Below are 20170 nucleotides of genomic sequence, written 5' to 3'. Positions count from 1 at the left end.
CGAGGGCGATCGAGGTACACTAGAAATGGACTACTTGATGAATGTGCTAAGGTACATAGTAAATTGAATTTGTGAGGATTGCTAAGTAATTTTATAATATATTTACACACCTGTTTATTGTATTTAACTAACCAAACCATATATTTGTACATAACGTTAATGACAAGAACAAAATGTGAATAAACAAAGAAAGAAGTAATATGAAATACCAAAGGTTAACTCCCAAAATATTGACTTTTTATTTCAAATTGACGCATACCTCCACTTAAAAAATCTGAACCAACTAAACGATGTCGAAAGGTATTTAATTACATAATATTACAAATTAAGGGTTTCGGAGTTTTCAAGGGTTACTTCTGAAGTAGTGGGTGCTTCAGAAGTAATGTTTGCGGTTTCTGTTTTGGTAGCTGAATCATTCTCAGAGTTCTTAGGAGCACGTCTCGTTTTTTTAGCTTTTACATGATCTGAAGGTAAATCGAAATTCCGTCTTAATTTCGTCCTTAATCCAGGCAAAGCGTAATTAACCTTTTTCCGTTCCCTTCGGCTCCTTCCATCAGGTTTTTCATTTGGCTCATTGACTACTGTACTTTCTTCAGAAGTTTCTTGAATCCGAGCTTTTCTTCGCCTTTTCACTTTTGTTTCTCTTCGCGACTGAGTTTTCGTCACACGATCGTTCTCATTAGGGGATTTCAAATTCGTTACAGATGACAGAAGTTCCAAATTATTATAGGAGCCCGTATCGTTGGTAGCAAAGGAGCTACGTGACGGCTCAATTTCGTAAGGTCGATCTTCAGCATTCAATATTCCTTGTAGCGATGGCGGACGTAACGGAGAATTATTGGGATGGGCTATTGAAAATCCATTTGAAGATGGAGGTTCACTTGACAGTCTCATGGGAGGATTTCGAAAAAGTGTTAAAATTTCCCGCTCTTCGTCGGTAAAAGATTTAGGATTCAGTCCAATTTTGTTAGAGTCATTCATTATTTCTACAGAAAATTTTTCGTTCCCATTAGTGACAGAAGAGTCTACTAACCCGTTTATTTCCCTTGGAGTGTCTGTACGAGGAGATTCAGCAACAGTCATATTTGACAGAGAAGTCGTCGTAACCTGAGGCCCAACATTCTCTTGTGAAGTTAATGAATTATGCGCAGTATCTTCAGGCGCAAACTTCAACGATATGGAGCTATTTAAATTAGGATCTGAAATATGATGCCCATTTCGGTTACTTTTATTTGAAGATTGCACAAGAAGGACAGCAGAATCCAAAGAGTTTGCGCGATTGGGGCGACTATCGGTCTCCGATACATAACCGGTAACATTGGTAGCTGCAGAAGCCAGATTAATTTGTTTATTTTGAATGTCAACGTCCCATTTCCGTTTAGTGGGTGTACTTTGTATTACTGTATCAGATTGTATTCTGCTATGAAAATGAGCTTCTTGTGAACCCTCATTTTCTTCTTGAGCAACTCCATTTGCATTATCTTCTTCGGTTCTTCTTTGTGCAGCTGCTTGATTATTAATTTTGTTGGATAATGATTTTGGACTAACGATTTCGTATTCATGATTTTTTTCCTGAGGAGCAGAATCGATAGATTTATTTTCAGAAGTAACCGCTTCAACTCTATCTTCATTATTATTATTTACAGGTTTCGAATTGGATAGATTGTAAGGATTTTCAAAATCAGCTGGGAGGGCTTTGCCGGATTTTAGCTGAGGTGCTGATTGCGTGTCGGAAAAAACATTAGCTTCTCTTTTTTTTTGTTCATTTATAGCAGTTTCTCCGTCATCAATTATATTTTCATCCTCTATTCCACTTAAATTTCGTAAGGAAACATCATGCTGAGCTTGCTCAATTATTTCTTCGGTATCTTTCACGACGGATTCCTTTCAGACGTTAGATAAACATATCTGAAAAACATAATACGATTCAACTTACCTCGTCAAGGTCTTCAGAATCCGTATCGACATCGTAAGCTAAGTTAGCCTCCACTGGTTTGAAGGTGTCTGTGTTCAATTAGCTAAAAACGATATGAATTCAAACACGTACCTTGTATTTCTTGCTGACAAAGACTTAATTTTGATAAAAAATTATCTGTTTCTTCATGAAATCGATTAAGTAATGCAGCTAACTTTGTTTTGTTTTCTTCGTTTTCGTTTTGCACGGTTTCGAGTTGCTCTTCCAAGTTTATCGCTGTAGTCCTCAAATCGATATTTTCCGAAAGCAACCGTTCATTTTCTAACTGCAATTCTTTAATTCTAATTGATTGTGCCTTGCTTATTCTTTGTATGTGTTAATTAATTATTCAATTCCAACAAAAATGTATGCGTACCGTATAATTTCCTTATACTGTCGAATTTGCTTTTTTTTCACTAATTCATCAGTTGAGATTAATATAAGTATCACGTACAGTCTTCTACGTTCGGGGAAAGAGATGCTTTCGACATTATAAATAGAAAATCCCGATGTACTTCATTGACCACGTTCCCGGTGGAGGTTTAGTACTTAAACGCGGCTGTACAGCAGTATCATTATCAACAAGGTGTAGAGGTGCTGGATAGTCGAAGTACGAATTATTTGACTACTAATGATACACTCTTTGAAAAGAACATTAAAATCCTTTTACATTTACTATACTTTGAATTTACGAATAGATAGATAACTAAAGAAAGAACTACCATTCACTAATCCTTTCAGTGGTATTAATAAATGTTCAAAGAGAAAAATAATTAGCTATTAAAAATATTAATTATTAAAAATCAAGCTTGATTGAAATATGTCAAAACGAGTAGTACATGGAGTACTTAGTCGACATGTGATTTAGTCGTGAATTAATCTTGACCACGAAAAATTATTAATTAAATTCAATCAAATTATAACCCCCAACTTTCCTCTACGTTATTTTCTGTTTCCTCTTCGTCATTCCAGTTTTCCATCCAAGATTCGTCTATCTGTTCCTCTGTTTCAAAAAGAGGATTATTGAATTCATCCTTAGAGTTTTCAGTGTTTCCAACAACTCTACTTTTTGAATTTTTTTTTTCTTTTATTTCAGTGGTATCATTTTTTAACTCAAGCGACTCCTTTTTCATATCGATAGAAGGCGAAGGAGAAGCAGAAGATGAATGAATAAATTTGGACCAAAAAGAACCATTAAATTTTGCCGGTGCGGAAACATTTTCTTTTTCCCCTAAATTAAAGTTTTTTATACGGCTCAAAAATTGGTCAGTGACATCCTCAGCTGTTCTTCGTATTCCTCTAATAACGTCAAAAAGTTAGTAATTCCTAAGTGGTATACAGGTTCAAAAAAATCTTACTCGTTTTCATCAATTAGTAATGGCACCACCGATGGGAAAAGTTTGATGGCCACATCCTTTGTATCAAAGTAATTTTGAACTGAGAGGAGTACTTTTAAGGCTGCCTCTCTAGCAGGAACAAATGGGTCTTTAAGAGAACGTGATAAAGCAGCAGCTAAAACGGGTTTTCGCACCTAAATCTGTTAAAAATAAAGTCCTAACGTTTAGTTCTTCTTAGTCTTACGCTGGCATCTAAATATTCAGCAATTTTACCTAGACAAATGGTACTGTTGGTACGTAAAGTAGGATGTTGGTCATTTTGGACAACCGCTAAGCTTCGTAGTAGTTCATTATTCAATGTTTTCTTCGAAAGCTGTATACTAATTAGCAATTTGTAAGATAAGATGGCTTACTTTTGGTGCTATAATGGAAAAAACAACAATAGCATGTTCTTTTAAGGTGGGAGAATTGGAGCGCACAAGGTTCGCGAAAACTGAAAAGCTAGTGTCTTCATATATATTCTTTGGTAGCACGTCGGGATTGTTAATGATTCCGGAAAGTAGCAAGCCTCGTATGGGAACGCTTTGTTGTTTCAAAAGAGACAATAACGGTACTCCAAAGTCTTTTTCTATATCCGGTCTTCCTTTTACAATTTGAGCACATTTGAATAGAAGCTCAACGACGTCCGAATGGGTGTCAATCGATAATAGTAGAAAGAGGATGTTTAATACAACCTTTTGTATATAGTTTTTAGGAATTACTTCTAGCTTTGACGAAAGAAGTTGTTTTAATTTCACTCTATCTTCCTCTTCGTTTATTCGAACCTCGGACAAAAGTTCATATAACGTAATCAAATGTGTACGAAAAAACCCCCCAGGACGCTCGCCAAGTTTTAGAAATTCTGAAGCTAATAACTTTTGCTTTCCTTCCACATTCAACAGTTTTTTTGCAGAAACAAATATATTGGCTGGAATGTTTCCACGCTGAGATAAGTCCCCTGGCGTTCCATTATAAAGATGAGAAATGAACTTTCCCAATTCATAAGAATCCAAGTAAATGAATGAAGCACTATTTAATGTTGAAGACTGAATTTCAAACGGAACCAACCGACTCCAGTTCAGAATTTTGTCATGATTATCCTTTATAAATTGTGGTGAATCACCTGCTAAGAAAAAGTCGCCTATTATCCATTCATCTGCACTATTAAGATAAACAGAAGACATTTGAAGGTTTCCATGAACAATATTTTTATCATTGAGAAATGACAATGCAGCCTAAACACGTTTAAATTAGTTTTAATCCACATTTTGAACTCAAATTACATACCGAAACCCTCCAAAGGCCGTAAGTTTTTATTTCCGCAGATAGTTCATTCAGTTCAGTTGTGACAGGTCTTACAGTTTCCGTTGCAATGTACAAGTGAGTGGACTGAACTATTAGTAAATAGGAAAAATATGTAAAGGCTTAGATTAGACTTACGCTTTTATAAGTACTTAGATATTTGATTATACAAGGATGACGAAGGGTCTTCATTGTCTCACAAGCTCGGTCAGCAAGTTCAGCCCATTCAGGATGAGTTGACAGAGAAATAGAGAAAACGCTACACGGCTGGGCAGACTCCTACATTAAAATTGTAAGTACTAGAATAAAGAAAAGCGTTGTCTCTTACTCTAATTGATCCCGTTTGTAGTGTCCATACAGAATTAGAAGAAAGAGGGATTTTCTCATTTAAGTCATATGGGAATTGAGAACCTGCTTTTGCAATAAAAGAAGCTGCTGATTTTATAAAATCCATTATTTTAAAGTGTAGTAAGGGATCAACCTCTTTTAGTCGATTACCATCGAGTATTGATGCCGCAGTGTGGAGGTTGTTGTCCCACGCAAGCTAACCTGTAAAAGTGTTTTGAGGGGATGGGTACGGATTAAGAAGCAAAATTGGATTATTTACAGCTACTTAAGGTTTACAAAGACGACGTTAGTTTTGCAGTTTTTTTGAATGTTGGTTTGAGATATTTTTGTACTGGAGCACTCTTTGTAAATGCTTAAATGCCATAAATTGAAATGAAGTAAGTGAGAGATTCTAACTTCATATAATATTTCCCTATTTACTTATACAGTACTTTAATCCCACTGCTAAAAAGGTAGAGGAAAAATACCGCCTTAATAAACAAAAGCAAGATGGCTGTTCTACAACGTGTTGTTCGATTTGACGAAAATATATGCTGAATTTGCCAAGCAACTAGTTATCTTGTTTACCGTGTGGAAAAGAAGCGTATGTTGTATTAATTTAAAAGTGTGATCTCAGAATTATTTTATTGAGGGTAAAATTTGGATCCCAATATATTGTCATTTGGTCGGCTATATTTAAGGAAACTCACATAGTAATTAATTGCAGGTAATATGCTAGCCAAGAACTTCAAATTCCTAGGTAGATATTAAATAACAAATAATCATTTTTATCAATATATATATTTAAGAATCCGTTTAGATATATTTTATGTGTTGAATGAATAATCCATGGTCGTGTGGTTTAGATGGTTATAATTTCTGCTTAACATTTACAGTTCGCAGACGGTCCCAAGTTCGAGTCTTGGCACGATCAAATATTTTTGTAAGAAAACCAAAATTGTCTTAAACATGTGCTTTGTTTGTCTGTTGGTTAATCGAAAAAATTAAACAGCCGCCGCTAGTATGATTAACTATGAGGATTTTTGCTGAAGTATTTCATGAATGTGATCCCTATTATCCGGTTATTTTTAAAAGCTTAATGGCATGTACTTGGGTAAGCTTGATGAGACAGAATGACATTTCGCCTATTTATAAATGATAATCTGAGCTACAAACATTCTAGCAATATATCGGTTTTATTACGATATCATATTGAAAATGTAAATTTTTTAATCTTATTATACAAACGAAAATTTTTTGTGATATCCTTATAAGTATAGTATATTTTAAAAAAATTGTTAAAGCTTTTTTTTAATAACGTTGCATATCCCAATATTATAGTTATCCTTAAATAAATAATATAATATCTTAAAAATTGTATTATCAAGTACTGTTTAGGCAAAATTACATGGGTTGAAATACTAGGAGTTGTGCAGTTGAAGAATCTTCAATAAAAAAAATATTTTGGTCCCAACTTTTTAAAATAAAAGAACTTGATAGCCTCTAAGGCTGAATAATTTTATGGGTAATTAATCCTCACTCGTCGAAGAATAACATACTTAGTGACGGACAGCATTTCGGCGGCTTCATCTTTTAAATTAATTTAATTTTATGCTAATCTTACTAAGGCCTAAGTAACTAAAGCTTGGTGATCATCCCACTTACTCAATAGCATTCATTGAAAACCCAAAAGCAATCGGTTGCATTTATCAAGAAAGTATTTTCAACCTTTTTAGTATTAATGTTATTCTCTAAAAGACGGTTGTTTGAGTATTTTTTTTCATGAATGCTGTAATACATTATTCCCTTATACATCACACTACCTTCTACCGAATTTCACACTTACATCCACATACTAAGTTATTCAAATGGTAAAACCAAGGTTGGTTTTTTTGTCAATCGCAGGACCTAAAGACGAACAGTTATATTTAGAAATTATTGATCCCAAAGAGAAACACTTACTCGCAAGGTACCAGTATCTTGGTGAACTTAGTTTGGACGTAATTAATGATTTGGTGAACGATGGTGAGCGCACGTCGAATGATTGCTTTCTGGGACTTTTGGGAGTTGAGGAAGATATAAGTACCTATGCGTTTTATTCAAATACGAAAGTTAAATTCATCTTAGCTGTGAAGGCTCCTGATTATGTTGTTAAAGAAACAGAAATTAGACAGGTATGCAAGATAGCCAGACCACTCTTGATAAAACTGTCAATATTTTGAAGACTTATTGAATAAGTTATGACAAATTTCTGATAATAAAAACTGAGTGTTCTTCTTGCTTTTATTAATAATATCGATCAAGGCATTCTAACCATTGCTGCTAGCTTTTAAGGAGAATATACACTATTCATACGCATGCTGTATGCAATCCATTTTCGATGGATTTAACTCCTGAAACTTTAAAAACATCCATATACTTCAAGGAATCTCTTCATCAATTAATTTCCGATTGGAATATTCATTAGTCACAAACATTTTATTATCCACAAGGAAAAAGATAATATGGTGCTACAATTTTACAAAATCGACAACTCAATTGACTAACGTTGTGAAGCGACATTCTATGTAACAAGGCACGAATTTATACAATGATAACTATTCTTTCAGTTTCTTTACATTAATGTTTCAAATAAAAATAACTCTAGTGTGATATTATCATAGACGTCGGTGACTGTGTAATATAAATTAGCATTAGACAATTAATAAATCGTTTTTTCTTAAGCCATTCGCCAGTTTTGCATTTCCGTCATATCCATATGACGAGCCATTTTTTGTAAGACCGTTTGGCGCAGCCATTGTTCACGGACAACAAAATCATAACGTTTTTGATTCAAAAATTGAGGACAACCACGTCTAAGCTGCAAATCGGTTTCACCATGAATATCTAAGTACGGAGTGGGCATGATAGTGCCTGTATTACTGATCGAGTCTAACAACAAAATCCCACATGCTTTGGTGATGAAAAAGATGCCGACACTACCGGTGCACGTAGCGGCATGCTTGTTGCATTCCCCAGTTAGTCTCCTACTGGAAACCGTATTCTGTCGAGCATTAAAACAGATGACACTGCCACATAACATACAAATTGCAGGAAGGATTGGAGTTTTATGGCACATACAGCAAACTGATTCTTGCATCGAATCAATTAAATTTTCTAGCCTGTGAGGTAATTTGACAAGCTCATATATGCCAGGATATTCCAAAGATATAGTACTATCACCCCATGTATTTTGAGCTAAGTGTTCACACCAGCCAGCGATTAATTCCAAAATCTGATTATTTTCATCAGAAGACATTTGAGAATACAGTTCTTGTAAAGGAGGAACTTTTATTAATTTGGAAAGCCTTTCTAATTCACTGTCATCTTCATTGTTGGAGAATTCATTGAACTCGAGTGAAATGTCAAACATGCAATATAATACCAAAGCAACTCGTCGGAGAAACGGTAAAGAATACTTCTCCACCAAAGACATTAAACGAAGTAAATTAGACTCATCATCCAAAATTTCAATGTTATTTGAAGAACCACACCAAAGCAGTACATTCTTGCATAGAATATAAAATTGGGACTTGGATTGCTGACTATAATTAATGGTTAAATCAGGAACGACCGATGAATCTGCAACCACTTTTATCATAGAAATTATTGTCTTGCAAATTTCTGAAAGATAGAAAAGCTTAACGTAATACAAAATATTATCTTGTTTACCAAAGATTAGCATTAAAGATGAAATTTTCACAAAGTCATCGAAAGTATTTGAAAGCAAAAACGGTTGAATTTGATCATGGTCAGACATCCGGCCATTTCTCAACATGGACTTTAATTGCGAGTGACGATAGAAAATTTTACAAACTAACAGTTTTTGGCTCTCCATTAACAAGAGGGCTTGTTGGTCAGATTTTATGATCTGATCACAAACACACTTCAAAACGGTATCAGATAAAGTCGGCAAAAACGATAATGTTAGGGGTCCCAGTTCATTGAACCACACCGATCGAGTTGCTCCACTTTGTTTCGGAGAGCACCTCTGACTAACTTCTAGAGAAGAAACGGTATAGGCCAAACTGTTCAGTAAATCATGAGGTGAAACATTCGTAAATGTACTTCCTTTAACCAATTTCATAGCCAATTTTGTTGTTTCACAATATCGATCATAAAGGTCGGATACGTCCCGATTATTACTTTGATCAATTAATGCACCATCGGCTATCTTTAAGCGAGCAAGCATTGCCGAGATAATTTTGCTGTTTATCCAAGGTCTCAGGAAACAGCTTCTAAAAGTATCTTTCGTGTCGGACAGAGAACTTCGAACTAATTGATATTCAAAGCTCGAGGAAGACATAGTACCGATTTCCTCTAACCAACCATTCATGCTACGAGGGAAATTAAGGGTGTCAATGTTGAGACACATTTTGGGGATCTGAGGCATAGGCAATAACACATTCGACAATGACCTACAGAGAGGACACATAAAAAATTTAGCAGTAGAATACTTGTAATAGTATTCACTTAACCCAGCGGTAACATCATTTCTATACATGGACCTAGCAACGTAATAGTTTTTAAAACAACCTAAATGCATGAGATGACCACAACCGGAGACAAAAACACCTCTTATGTTATTTCCTGGGGGATAAGCACTTAATAAACGATCTTTTGAACGGTTGAAAACAACTGTATCATATTTTTTTCCAAATGGCCTCGAATGAGATTCCCTATCTAAATTAGGGGGAACACTATAAATTTCATCCAAAATGATTTCGCTGTGAACATCTGTTTTTCGAAGTAATGAGCTTCCTTGAATAATGCCGATCACTCCATATGGTGCTTGATCGTTGCATTCCTCTTGGCAAAGCAAACAATTACCACGGATATGTTCATGGTACTTAACTTCCTCCTCTGGCTCTTCTGTTGTAACTTCATCTTCCGTTTGATCTTCTCCGATATCGAAATCGGTATTTTGGGCAAGAAAAGATGCTTGCTGATCGCGAAACTGCTGCATAATTTTCTTCTGTTTCTCTAAAGCTAATCTTTTCTTTTCCTGCGTTTTCTCAATCTCGTTAGAATCCGAAGTAGAAGAGGTAGTTGAGAGTTCAAAGTGTGTAGCTTCCAGCATGTTGCTATATGCAGATGGATCATTCTTTTGTAAGCCAGCCAATACAGCATTAACTTTTACATGAACATCTTTGTATTTAGGAGACTTGAGAATTGCAAAACAAAGTTCCGCTAAGCAGTACGCACTGCCACCAAATTCTCTCATAATACTACTATCAGTCGGATAACGCTCAGCGCATGAACGGGAGCAGAAGTCATTTGATTTCGAGAATTCATGAATTTTCATAGAGATTAGACACAACTGAAGTGCATCGCCCAGAATAGTATTTCCAATATCGGATGATCCAAAGGACTCCGCTTGAACAAGTGCATACTCAATCGCACGAAAAATGATAAGACTAAAAGTGCTCGCATTGACGGCTGCAAAAAATATATCATGGCCGTCCTTCTCAAGAAATCTAATTTTTGGTTCTATTATAATCGACTCAGCACTTACATTATTTTTCTTCGCCAAACGTTTTTTAAGGATAGTATCTGACTCCTCTCGTTCATTTTTATTATAATGAAAATAATATGGATCCACCAAATCATAATATTCGTCCTTCAAACTGTAAACGCCAAAATCGTGGAGACCGTCAGGTGCTTTGTAGGAAGTTACTTCTTCTCGAATTTTATCAAATGACAAACTCTCTACTAAATTACTTGAAATAGTAGACAGCAATGCAGAATAAGCAAGAGGACCAAAGCATAGCTGTTGAGCTAATCGAGTGCGAATAATATCTTGGATATCAACATGTAAAATTTGTTCGCGCTCTGTTATAAGGGCAATTAATAACTCTAACATTTTACACAACATAGCTGGTATTCTTTCCGTGTCGTAATTGGGATGTTCATTATAAGTCAAATTATAAAGCCAATCAGTAAATTCAAATCTTTGAACAACTGCATTTAAAACCAAGTTTGGATCAACAAACATTAATATTGTTTGAATAGCGAGGATGTCCTTATCATAAGAAACTTCGATGTTATTAAGTTGACGATAGAAAGCGTCAGTTAATAAAATACTACGCCCATTTCTTATCCAAAGGTTACAATCAATTTGAGCTAAAAGCACACAAACCCTCAAAGGATGGTCAAGAAGAGCAAGTAGTGTATCCTTATCCCAATGAGAAGAAGCGTCAACACGACAATATGAAAATAAATTGGAAAGCATCCAGTGAAGAGGATGATAAAAACTTATAGGATCCCTCGACACGGAAAACGGAACTAAGGGCTGTGTAAAATTTGTCAAAGATGAAGAGGGAATACAAGAGAGAGGTTCGAGAGACTCTGCAATGTCTAATTTAGGGTGGGTGATGGAAGTTATGATACATTTTATAGCATAAAACAACCGTTCATATGGTGCTTGTGTAAAACAAGATGAAACAGTGTTACTGAGCATAGCTACCCTTTGCATTACAAACAATATATTTTTCCCATGAGGAAAATCCCACTGTACGTGACTGAGTATTGCCCGTTGTTGTGGAATCACACCTTGGAACACCCGTAACAAATCAATATACTGATGAACATAACGCGTATCATCCACTACAAGCTTTTTGACTTGCGGATGTTGAAGTAAGTATCCGAGATCACTAAACAAATTGTAAGTCCTTCGGGTTTTTAAGACTTGTCGGTTTAGCTGAATTGTGGGAGTGTATTCAATGTCTGAAGAAAAAAGGGTTGACGGCCGGTTAGACTGCGTTAGTAAGCTTAAAGTTGTTGCGTTTAAATTAGTTAAAAAATCATAGTCTTTCACAACGGCTTCTGCAAGACTAGGAGTAGTGAAAAATTGAACGGAAAGAAACATGACAGAGTGGTCTGGCTCTCTATCTGCAAAAAGAAACGCTGTAGCGAGAGACCTATAATGGATTACGAAACGTATACCCATAAGACGCTTAAATAGAAGATTTCTATTAAAAGGAACAACATACAATTTTGAGAGCAGCCCTCTTAACCGTTTCCAAAATTTGAGATCAAACAGCAAAAAGTAATCTAAACGAAGAATGGAAGATGGAGATTCAACGAAGCTATATGACGAAGGAGGAATTGGATGAGGACTTTTCCAATAATCCTCACGAAGAGATACTTGACAAACCGCAGCAGGGCGGGGTCTACGACGAGCGTTTATGATTTGTCGAAGGTTATTAAGGAGTTGAGAGTTAAACTCCGGGCGAATAGTAACGACATCCTGAGTTGCAGTAGTGGGAATAGGTACAGGAGTATGCGTCTGAGGATTATAATCTACATTTTCAGTGTTTTGTGATTCATCAGTTTCGTTTTGACTTTCGGTTTCCATTGAAATATCTTGAACATCGTCTTGACGAGTGTTTCGGTTTACACCAGGATAATCAGCCTCAGCAGCTTCATTTTCTTCTGTCTCCATAACTTCATCAGTTAAATCATCAATATCCTCTCGTTCTGTTTCAAAATCCAGAAGGTCATTTACGTCGTTATCATCATCAAGTGGATGATCAAATCCTGCAATAGTAGGATCGGTCATATCCGCTTCAAAATCTTCATCACCACCCAAATTAGCAATTCTAGTTACACCTGTTTCATCTTGAAGGTTTGCGATAACATCGAGAAGTTCTTCTGCGGCATAAATATCATCCTCGCTATCATCGTCATTAACAATCTCCAGAGGAAGGTTATTAAAATTCACCTCAGGCTTAGCAGGTTTTTCAAGGCCAGGAGACCAGTTCTTCAAAATTTCATCGCAAACGATAATTTGTAAATAATCAGCAAAATAGCAAACATGTGATTCTAGAAGATCATCGAACCATTCTAATAGAATACCACAAATATCTTCGCGAAAAAAATCGCGGGCAGTACGAACATTAACAGCTAAGTTTTCTTTTGAAATAGCGTTCGCGATTCTTATTGCTTCGTGAACTGAAGCCGATGTAGCAACAGCAAAGCGGCCAATAGAATCAACACGTTGAGCGACTTCAAGTCCAAAAGCCGTATTTGACGAATCTAACGCCTCAAGCACACTACCTACAACAGCGTCAAAGGTATGCACTTCGTCGTTCCAAAGCATTACACGGAAAACGTTGCAAGGCCTATCAGCTACACCATACTTTGCGCTGCTAAGACGAGAGGCCTCCTCATCTGCTAAGATGCTACCGACAGTAGATTGAGCTTTAAGATTCACGGGGGAACAAGAAAAGACATCGAGAATGAAGTCAAGAAGAATATGAATAGTTGTACGGATAGAGTGTTGAAGTTCTAGTGGGATCACTTCTTCTGGCTTTTTCTGCTCCTCGTCATCGGGGACATTATGTATCTTGCAGTTAAGGTCGACATTCCATGCCTCAGGATCGCCACAGTCGCAGATTCCACTATAAGAGGTTGAAATAGATACATGAGTCTCGTGACCCTCGTGGTTTGTGGCATGAAAGCAAGGAGCACAAAGAACACATGTGTTATCTAGCCCACAGTTCTTGCAACGATATATCACCTCGCCGGCACGAAATACGTGGCCACAAACCTTGGACCCAGAACGTTTATCTTGTAATTCTTGGGCGCATTCGGGTTCAGAGTGCTGAAGCCTCGAGAGACGAAAGTCAGAAGTAATGGCACCTGGCTTTTCTTTGAGAAAATATTTCCAATTGTCTTCGTTGTAATTCAGCAACGACAGGAAAACCTCTTGCAGCAAGTGCGTTTTTGATTCTTCATTTGAATCGTATGCATGCTTTTCCGCGCTTTCTAGAAGGTATTTTTGTAACCTAGAAGCCGATGGTTGCGAAAGAGGAGCCGGCGGGTCGTGCAATTGCATGAAATTATAGGAAAGGTTCTGTGAAGTAGATCTTGGGCCGCAAAGTTTTCTTCAATAATTAAATTGGTTTAAAAAAGCTATTTAATAAACAACAGGCACGCTAAAGCCACGGAATATACAAATTTTCATCAACAGAAAATTGGGGAAGTAATTGAAACAGCATTCAGTTGAATAAAGCAAACTCCAATCCTCCTTTACCTTCTTTAAACTTTTCTGTTGAAACAAATTTCTCTAAAAATATTTTTGGCAGCTATAAACCGTTCCTTCTTAATATTTCTGATTTGTATACCTAAATGGCGAGTTACTTCTTGCCATTGCCAAAAATCCATTTATACTACTTTCAGGTAACATCGTCACCTTTCTTGTATCAGTAGCCAATTGAAGATACCAAAAAATGACACCAGCTTGATAAATTCATCAGCTGTAGTCAACTCTTTAAAGCCATTTACTTTCAATTCAATTTCCTATTTCCTTCTTCTTAATATGTGTTAATATGTGTTGATTGCTTTTTTTCGTTTCGATCTAGTGGGCTTGATTTCATCCTTTGCCAGATAGGAATCACCATCATATGAGTTGGAAAGTAAGAGATATGCACCCTAGAGTAATCCAGCTCGAGATTCTTAAACTATTTATCCTTTTTAATCTAATTAAAATTTTTTCCTTTGGGTGATAATTTTCCATCGAGTTTGAATTACCCAAACTTCTCAATTATCTAACACCCCAAGATTTCAAAGTAAATATTGTTATCGCAGTGCATAGTAGATTTTAATGAGCGCTTGAATACTTCGGGCCCATGGAAATCATATCAAGGTTAAACAGTAGCATGCGCACACTATATTTTACTATACTATACTATAATACTTTAAGTAGGGCCAAAAGTTGATGGCTTGAAAAATGGGTTAAATGTTGAAAAAGGCTTTAAAATAATAGATAACCTTAAAGAAATAAATATTACTTCATGGGAATAGTTTATTTAAATTTCATTAGTTTTCCAGCAGTATTGTTAGCAAATAAAAGCAATTGCTCTTACATTGTTGCCGAGCACGGAGGCTAAATTCGACTCTTTCCAACTAATTAAGTTGGCACATGACGGGAATAGTTAGTGTGTTTAAAATAAATTTAGCAACAATTATTGCTGATCTTTCTTTAGGGAAAAAGGAAAAAAGTGTCACAAACCGGGATCGAACCGATGACCAACAGATCTTCAGTCTGTCATGCTCCCAACTACACCATTGCGACTGTTGTCGGCTTTCTTGAATTAGTAATATGTAATATGTTGTTTAGAAAGTGGTAAGTTAGTGTGCTTTTCTTATATTTACAATGTCAAGTGTTTCTTAAGCACATAAGTAGTATAATATTGAAACATAAAATAGCAAGTATAATACAGTTACTTTATTTTCTCTGGAACAAAGATGGCGATCGGGTAGTGAGATTTACAGAATAAGACAACATTATACCAGATACAAGCTGGAAAGAAATCACTTAATAAATTGTAAAGGCAAGACCAATATTGAAAGTATGATGAATGCCAGAAAATGAATGTCGTTCATATTAGCTTGACTGAATCATAGCAAAAATGGAATAGGTATTAATATCCGAGTTCTCCTCATTTTCTGCTTCCAATACCTAGTTTCTCATACAAAGTGGTTCAGGGTATTGACCACTATATGACTACGCTTTATAGTGCAACAATCAAAGCTTTTTTAATTGAATAGGTGCAGCTATCGCTTACTTTTATCTTGCTACACTTTGTCCAACTTTGAATATCTCTGCTAAACGTTTGTCATTAAGGTTAATCAAACGACTTTTATCATTCGAGTATGTTGTTACACTACCCTAGTTTCTTCTGCTAATAAATTATCAATCGTACGTTAGATGTAGCCAAGCGAGAAATCGCTACTTAGTGTTGCAAGCAAAGATGCATACAATGCAAATGCGCAAAGCCGCATCAGTAGTATAAATTGAATAAATAACAAACAGCATTTATACATGGATTTATCAGCCTTGGATATTGAATTTAATTATTTCCTCAAAAACCTAGGATAATGTAAAAATAAAGGGACCAGCCGGATTTGAACCAGCGACCTGGGGATCTGCAATCCCTCACTCTAACCACTGAGCTATGACCCCTTTCTGACATTTCAGTAATTCCTAATGTTATTTAACGGTTTTAACAACGAATAATAATATATAATTGAAGTTTGAGTACAATTTATTTATGAATATTTATTTTTGGAAGTACGAATCGTTTTTAGCAATTAAACTTGCAGTTGTATATATATATTTGTTTAATGATAAGAAGCTGTTCTTTTTTTTTGTAGTATTCAGTGTATTATGGAGATCGTATTCGCACGTGTCATAAAAAAAAATTTACTATTATAAACTTTTTTTTTTTTTTTTTTTTTTTTTAAAAAAATAAAATACGCATATACCTTCTATTTAAATAAAACTACGTAAAATAACTTAGTTTGAATATTTTTTTTTTCGAATTCGCGTGCCTATTTTAGTATTGGTATAGGTAAAATCGAAAAGAAAGTGTGGTATTAACAAACATGATGAATATTCATTCCTTTGTATGCAACATAAATAAATTGCGATTAAATTGGTTAAAGATGAATAAATTATTTATTGTTCTTGTGAATATTTAGTATCGTGTAGCATCAGGGAAAGGCGAAATTCGCATTATAATCATAATAATATTGGCGTCTAATACACTATTACTATAGAAGAATTGGTATTGCTATTTACTCGTATACTTTTGACTATTCACATGGTATATATTCTTTCATTTTATCTAAATTTATATGAGAGTTTATTATCCTAGAAATTCAGCTAACATTTGATTATCAAGAAACACAACCTAATTACAGGTAATGACAGAGAGCCTGATATTTTCGTAAACCAACATTTAGCGTAGTAAATTGGTTGACTGGAAGATTTATTCCCTTCAATCCGGTTCAAGTGAAAAATTCAATCATATTTAAGAGGGATTCATTCGGTGCAACAGTATTTTCATCAACCGGTAATAAATCATATATTGTCTGAAAAGTTTCAAATCTTCTTTGTGCAATATCTTTGTTTTTATGCGTTCCACTAAAAGCATCCAAAATCAGCGCATTCCAAAATAAAGGACTTTTGTCAAATTGCGGCTGCATAGATTTTTGAAGGTACTCAACTGCCTTAGCAAGATTTTCAGAGACTAGTTCATGAAAGCTAAATTATGATTAGTTGATTGATGTCGATACTTAGTACATACCGATGCAAGTGTAACTGGAGAGACACATTAGATAGACAATGCTTTATCCCCCAACGATCTAGAATATCTAGTTTCCAGAAATCTGAAAGCTTCATTGGTCTCAAAGGATGCGTACTTGCATTTCCACCCATTAAATATATAATGTTTCTATTCAAATCAGCCGCGACTGCGTGTCCAAACCTTTTAAAATTAAGCGTCAGATGATTTACCTTTTTCCCAAAGACATACCTGGAACAAGGATGTTCATTTCCTTCTTCTTCATTAATATCACTTATTTTAACCCATTCCTCTGTCGTTATGTAAAATATCCATAAACTTGGTCGAAGGACTTTGTGAATGTTTCGCTGTTCAAAACCAAACATAGTGAAAATGCGATGGTTTTTCGAATCCATAATACTCCTTTGACAAAATGAAGGACTTGGACTTTGGGATGTATCGTTTTTCCTAACATGCTGCACAGCTTCTCTTGTTTCTAACTTAATATAACACATGTCTAAGATGAATTCTTGATCATAGCTTTGACCACCGAAAATATAAAGTTTGTTCTCATCAGGAAAATATTCCATGCAATGACCCATCCTTTCAATCTTAAACTCACAGTGTTTTTGACGATCCTCATACCTGACAGCCAACTGTTCCCAAATTCGATTTTTCGTATCATATGCATAAAGTCCCTCGAATACCAGTTCATCTGGATCCCATTTACATCCACCACTCACATATACAATACCTCGCTTTTCGTCTACTGACATTCCATGGTCAAAAATAGCGGCAGGCCCACCATCTTTTGAAGTGTCATAGGATAAACATGTCCAAACTTTTTTGCTAATATCAAATTCCCAAAAATCTGTCCTTGCATCTGGGGGCACCTCGGTTTCCCTAGATGAGCCAAAGTAATTCCCAAGTAGATACAGCTTTTGTTGGCTAGTATCAATGACCATTCTGTGACAAACCCTCTCACCAGGAATTCTAATACGTTAATGGATAGATTCTTTCTAAAAAATGACATACCCATATTCATTCTCCATAATCCATAAATCTTTATCAACATTGTAAATCCAAAAATCAGAAAATGTTTTGACACCATCCCAGCCGCCGTATAAATAAATACAATTGTCCTGTATGAGGATAACTGTTAATACAATAAAATATCGAAAAAATCTAAGGTACCTTTGGATTGTAAACCATTTGATGACCGCTTCTTCTACTTATTCCTTTCAAAAATGTAGCTATTCTATGCGACCGTAATTTGGTTAATTTATGCTTTGGCCATTTCTCAATAATTTCAGCTTGAAGTTCTTGTTGAAACAGAAGAATGGTTTTTTGAGTGTCTCCTAGTCTGCAAAATGCATCATACATTCTCATTAAGGGTGAATGTGGTATGGAAAGCTGGTAGCTTTGAAGTATCACAGAACATATATCAAGTTTCCCTTTAAAAGCAAAGTAAGAGAGAAGGCAATTGAGTGCCTTTTTTTCTAGATGTAAAGCTCTGTTCTTCTCTGTGCATGATAAAGCGCTGGCTGAGTCAATGCCGTGTAAAGCAACATACCATATACTCATGTTAAATTCATGAGCATGAGCTTGAAGTGGAACAATTTTGATATACTTACAAGCAATTGAATTCTCAATTTTGTTATATTTCTTGATACACAATGGAAATGTTTCTCGATTTGAATCATTTGTCAATCCAGCTCTTAATAAAGGGAACATCAAATGCTGTTCACGCCCCCCATATACTATAAAACTTAAAACTGTTAGAGGAAGAAAAAAAAAATAAACCGCTTACTCTTTAAGGTTGCAAAGATGGGGAGTGTGGAATTTCCCAAAGGTGATATCGGTAACCAACGCAAGTTTATCAAGTTTCAGAATTACATACTGTTCTTCAGAGTTGTTGGGTTTACATATTGAAGTATTACAGCTCCATCGGCTGTTAGCCTGGTGTGGATTATCGATAAGTATATTGATAGGATGAAATGCTCCAGAATAGCTGGACCAGCTTTGAATGGTATAAGACAATTCTTTACGTTCCATTTAAAGAATCAATAATTATCTTCGTCTGACCGCTATGAGTCTAGCAACAATGTATGTGTATTGGAGAAATCAGGAAAGCACCTAATGTAAACAAACAAAAGAGGCAGTAATGATCGCTTCCTTAAGGTGCTTTACAGTCTTGGTAAGGGTCTAAACTTAAAAGGGAAATTTCAGTAAACAATTATAATTCATTTTGTAAAAGTTGAAATTGGATCCAGTATTGAACTTAACTTATTGACGAATATGAAGAAAGTAGTTCTGTTCTGCCATTCGATATTACAAAAGAAACTCCAACAGCTCTTTCGCATTTCTCCAGAAAAAAAAATAACTATTTTGTCATTATCTGAGAATTTCGCTCATTTATTTGGCAAATTAAATGAATTCACAAACTACCCAATCTTGCGATGGACCAAACCACTTTCCAAAATTTCAATTGTAACTAGAGCAACACAACCATATTAAGTATAAATTATTGGTTAATTAAGTATCCTCGTCATGAAAGCATGGTAGAAGATAATATGGGAAATCTATATGATGTTAGTTTAAATATTATATCTGATTCATTGACGACGTAAATTCCTCTTCTCTATTATATAATCACGGATCTTTGAGAGTCATTAAACGATTAAATGTTAATATGATAATCATATGATTTCTTTTTTATACAAAAACTATATAAAGCCCAAATTATTGTGTTCGGTATCATGGAACGAATACTAAGAAAAGCAAAGCGCTTATGTTGATTTTTTTACTTGGCTATCTAATGAACGCTTTCTTTTCATATATAATGGGGCTTGAAACTCAAGCTGCGCCTATATGTCAGTAATGTACGACACAGCATGCGCCGCTGAGTTCGTATATCAGAACTGTTTCTTTTGCTGCGAAAGAACTGTAAAATTGCTGTCACTGCATCCTTTTCACACGTATAATAGTCGAGCTTGTTGCAAACATCGAAAACGTCCCGCGTTTGGTTTATTTACATTGATATGACCCGTCTGTTTACACTTGGTTGTCATGACAACTTCGCTTTCTCAAAACATATTTTA

At 35.4% G+C, this 20170-nt stretch overlaps 5 protein-coding genes, 11 long non-coding RNA genes and 3 other non-coding genes across 19 annotated transcripts; 11 read left to right on the top strand and 8 right to left on the bottom strand.

The window, feature by feature from the left end:
• The first annotated feature begins 6 nt into the window (after positions 1–6).
• Positions 7–4712, top strand: SPOM_SPNCRNA.930. The gene has a single exon (NR_151320.1). It is a non-coding gene; the product is annotated as a non-coding RNA (long non-coding RNA).
• sgo2 (shugoshin Sgo2) lies at positions 47–2490 on the bottom strand. The gene is made up of 5 exons (NM_001019724.3): positions 2409–2490; positions 2331–2370; positions 2048–2280; positions 1937–2004; positions 47–1884 (listed from the first exon to the last, which is right to left on the bottom strand). The coding sequence occupies exons 1-5, from the start codon at positions 2443–2445 to the stop codon at positions 319–321; spliced, it is 1944 nt and encodes a 647-aa protein (NP_594301.1). The 5' UTR covers positions 2446–2490; the 3' UTR covers positions 47–318.
• On the bottom strand, positions 2705–5154 carry ppk3 (protein kinase domain and HEAT repeat protein Ppk3). The gene is made up of 7 exons (NM_001019723.3): positions 4961–5154; positions 4771–4911; positions 4618–4719; positions 3705–4565; positions 3536–3664; positions 3313–3485; positions 2705–3253 (listed from the first exon to the last, which is right to left on the bottom strand). Exons 1-7 carry the CDS (start codon positions 5084–5086, stop codon positions 2872–2874), a joined length of 1914 nt encoding a protein of 637 aa, NP_594300.1. The 5' UTR covers positions 5087–5154; the 3' UTR covers positions 2705–2871.
• SPOM_SPNCRNA.929 lies at positions 5039–5742 on the top strand. Its single transcript, NR_151318.1, has one exon. It is a non-coding gene; the product is annotated as a non-coding RNA (long non-coding RNA).
• SPOM_SPNCRNA.229 lies at positions 5253–5723 on the bottom strand. The gene has a single exon (NR_150645.1). It is a non-coding gene; the product is annotated as a non-coding RNA (long non-coding RNA).
• Positions 5743–5810: 68 nt separating the features above from the next.
• SPOM_SPATRNAVAL.04 lies at positions 5811–5893 on the top strand. The gene is given in 2 exon segments: positions 5811–5848; positions 5858–5893. It is a non-coding gene; the product is annotated as a tRNA-Val (tRNA).
• Positions 5894–6797: 904 nt separating this feature from the next.
• tca17 (TRAPP complex subunit 2-like protein) lies at positions 6798–7658 on the top strand. The gene is made up of 2 exons (NM_001019722.4): positions 6798–7133; positions 7286–7658. The coding sequence occupies exons 1-2, from the start codon at positions 6828–6830 to the stop codon at positions 7424–7426; spliced, it is 447 nt and encodes a 148-aa protein (NP_594299.2). The 5' UTR covers positions 6798–6827; the 3' UTR covers positions 7427–7658.
• ubr11 (ubiquitin-protein ligase E3 Ubr11) lies at positions 7505–14140 on the bottom strand. Its single transcript, NM_001019721.3, has one exon. It carries the CDS (start codon positions 13835–13837, stop codon positions 7679–7681), a length of 6159 nt encoding a protein of 2052 aa, NP_594298.1. The 5' UTR covers positions 13838–14140; the 3' UTR covers positions 7505–7678.
• SPOM_SPNCRNA.3658 lies at positions 7939–8622 on the top strand. The gene has a single exon (NR_193021.1). It is a non-coding gene; the product is annotated as a non-coding RNA (long non-coding RNA).
• SPOM_SPNCRNA.3657 lies at positions 8756–10799 on the top strand. Its single transcript, NR_193020.1, has one exon. It is a non-coding gene; the product is annotated as a non-coding RNA (long non-coding RNA).
• Positions 11187–11578, top strand: SPOM_SPNCRNA.3656. Its single transcript, NR_193019.1, has one exon. It is a non-coding gene; the product is annotated as a non-coding RNA (long non-coding RNA).
• On the top strand, positions 12941–13636 carry SPOM_SPNCRNA.3655. The gene has a single exon (NR_193018.1). It is a non-coding gene; the product is annotated as a non-coding RNA (long non-coding RNA).
• On the top strand, positions 14066–14754 carry SPOM_SPNCRNA.3654. Its single transcript, NR_193017.1, has one exon. It is a non-coding gene; the product is annotated as a non-coding RNA (long non-coding RNA).
• Positions 14755–15003: 249 nt separating this feature from the next.
• SPOM_SPATRNAPHE.01 lies at positions 15004–15076 on the bottom strand. The gene has a single exon. It is a non-coding gene; the product is annotated as a tRNA-Phe (tRNA).
• Positions 15077–15212: 136 nt separating this feature from the next.
• SPOM_SPNCRNA.3653 lies at positions 15213–15697 on the bottom strand. Its single transcript, NR_193016.1, has one exon. It is a non-coding gene; the product is annotated as a non-coding RNA (long non-coding RNA).
• A 197-nt stretch (positions 15698–15894) lies between these two features.
• On the bottom strand, positions 15895–15967 carry SPOM_SPATRNACYS.03. The gene has a single exon. It is a non-coding gene; the product is annotated as a tRNA-Cys (tRNA).
• Positions 15968–16547: 580 nt separating this feature from the next.
• On the top strand, positions 16548–19159 carry meu16. Its single transcript, NR_151317.1, has one exon. It is a non-coding gene; the product is annotated as a non-coding RNA Meu16 (long non-coding RNA).
• mde6 (muskelin) lies at positions 16605–20067 on the bottom strand. The gene is made up of 6 exons (NM_001019720.4): positions 18880–20067; positions 18264–18837; positions 18105–18211; positions 17322–18062; positions 17094–17273; positions 16605–17050 (listed from the first exon to the last, which is right to left on the bottom strand). The coding sequence occupies exons 1-6, from the start codon at positions 19122–19124 to the stop codon at positions 16795–16797; spliced, it is 2103 nt and encodes a 700-aa protein (NP_594297.2). The 5' UTR covers positions 19125–20067; the 3' UTR covers positions 16605–16794.
• On the top strand, positions 19528–19770 carry SPOM_SPNCRNA.3652. The gene has a single exon (NR_193015.1). It is a non-coding gene; the product is annotated as a non-coding RNA (long non-coding RNA).
• Positions 20068–20170: the final 103 nt, after the last annotated feature.

The sequence above is a fragment of the Schizosaccharomyces pombe genome, assembly GCF_000002945.2.
Source record: "Schizosaccharomyces pombe strain 972h- genome assembly, chromosome: I".
Taxonomy (NCBI): Eukaryota; Fungi; Ascomycota; class Schizosaccharomycetes; order Schizosaccharomycetales; family Schizosaccharomycetaceae; genus Schizosaccharomyces; species Schizosaccharomyces pombe.
The sequence above is the reverse complement of the archived record's forward strand: the minus strand, read 5'-3'. Positions and strand labels throughout refer to the sequence as shown.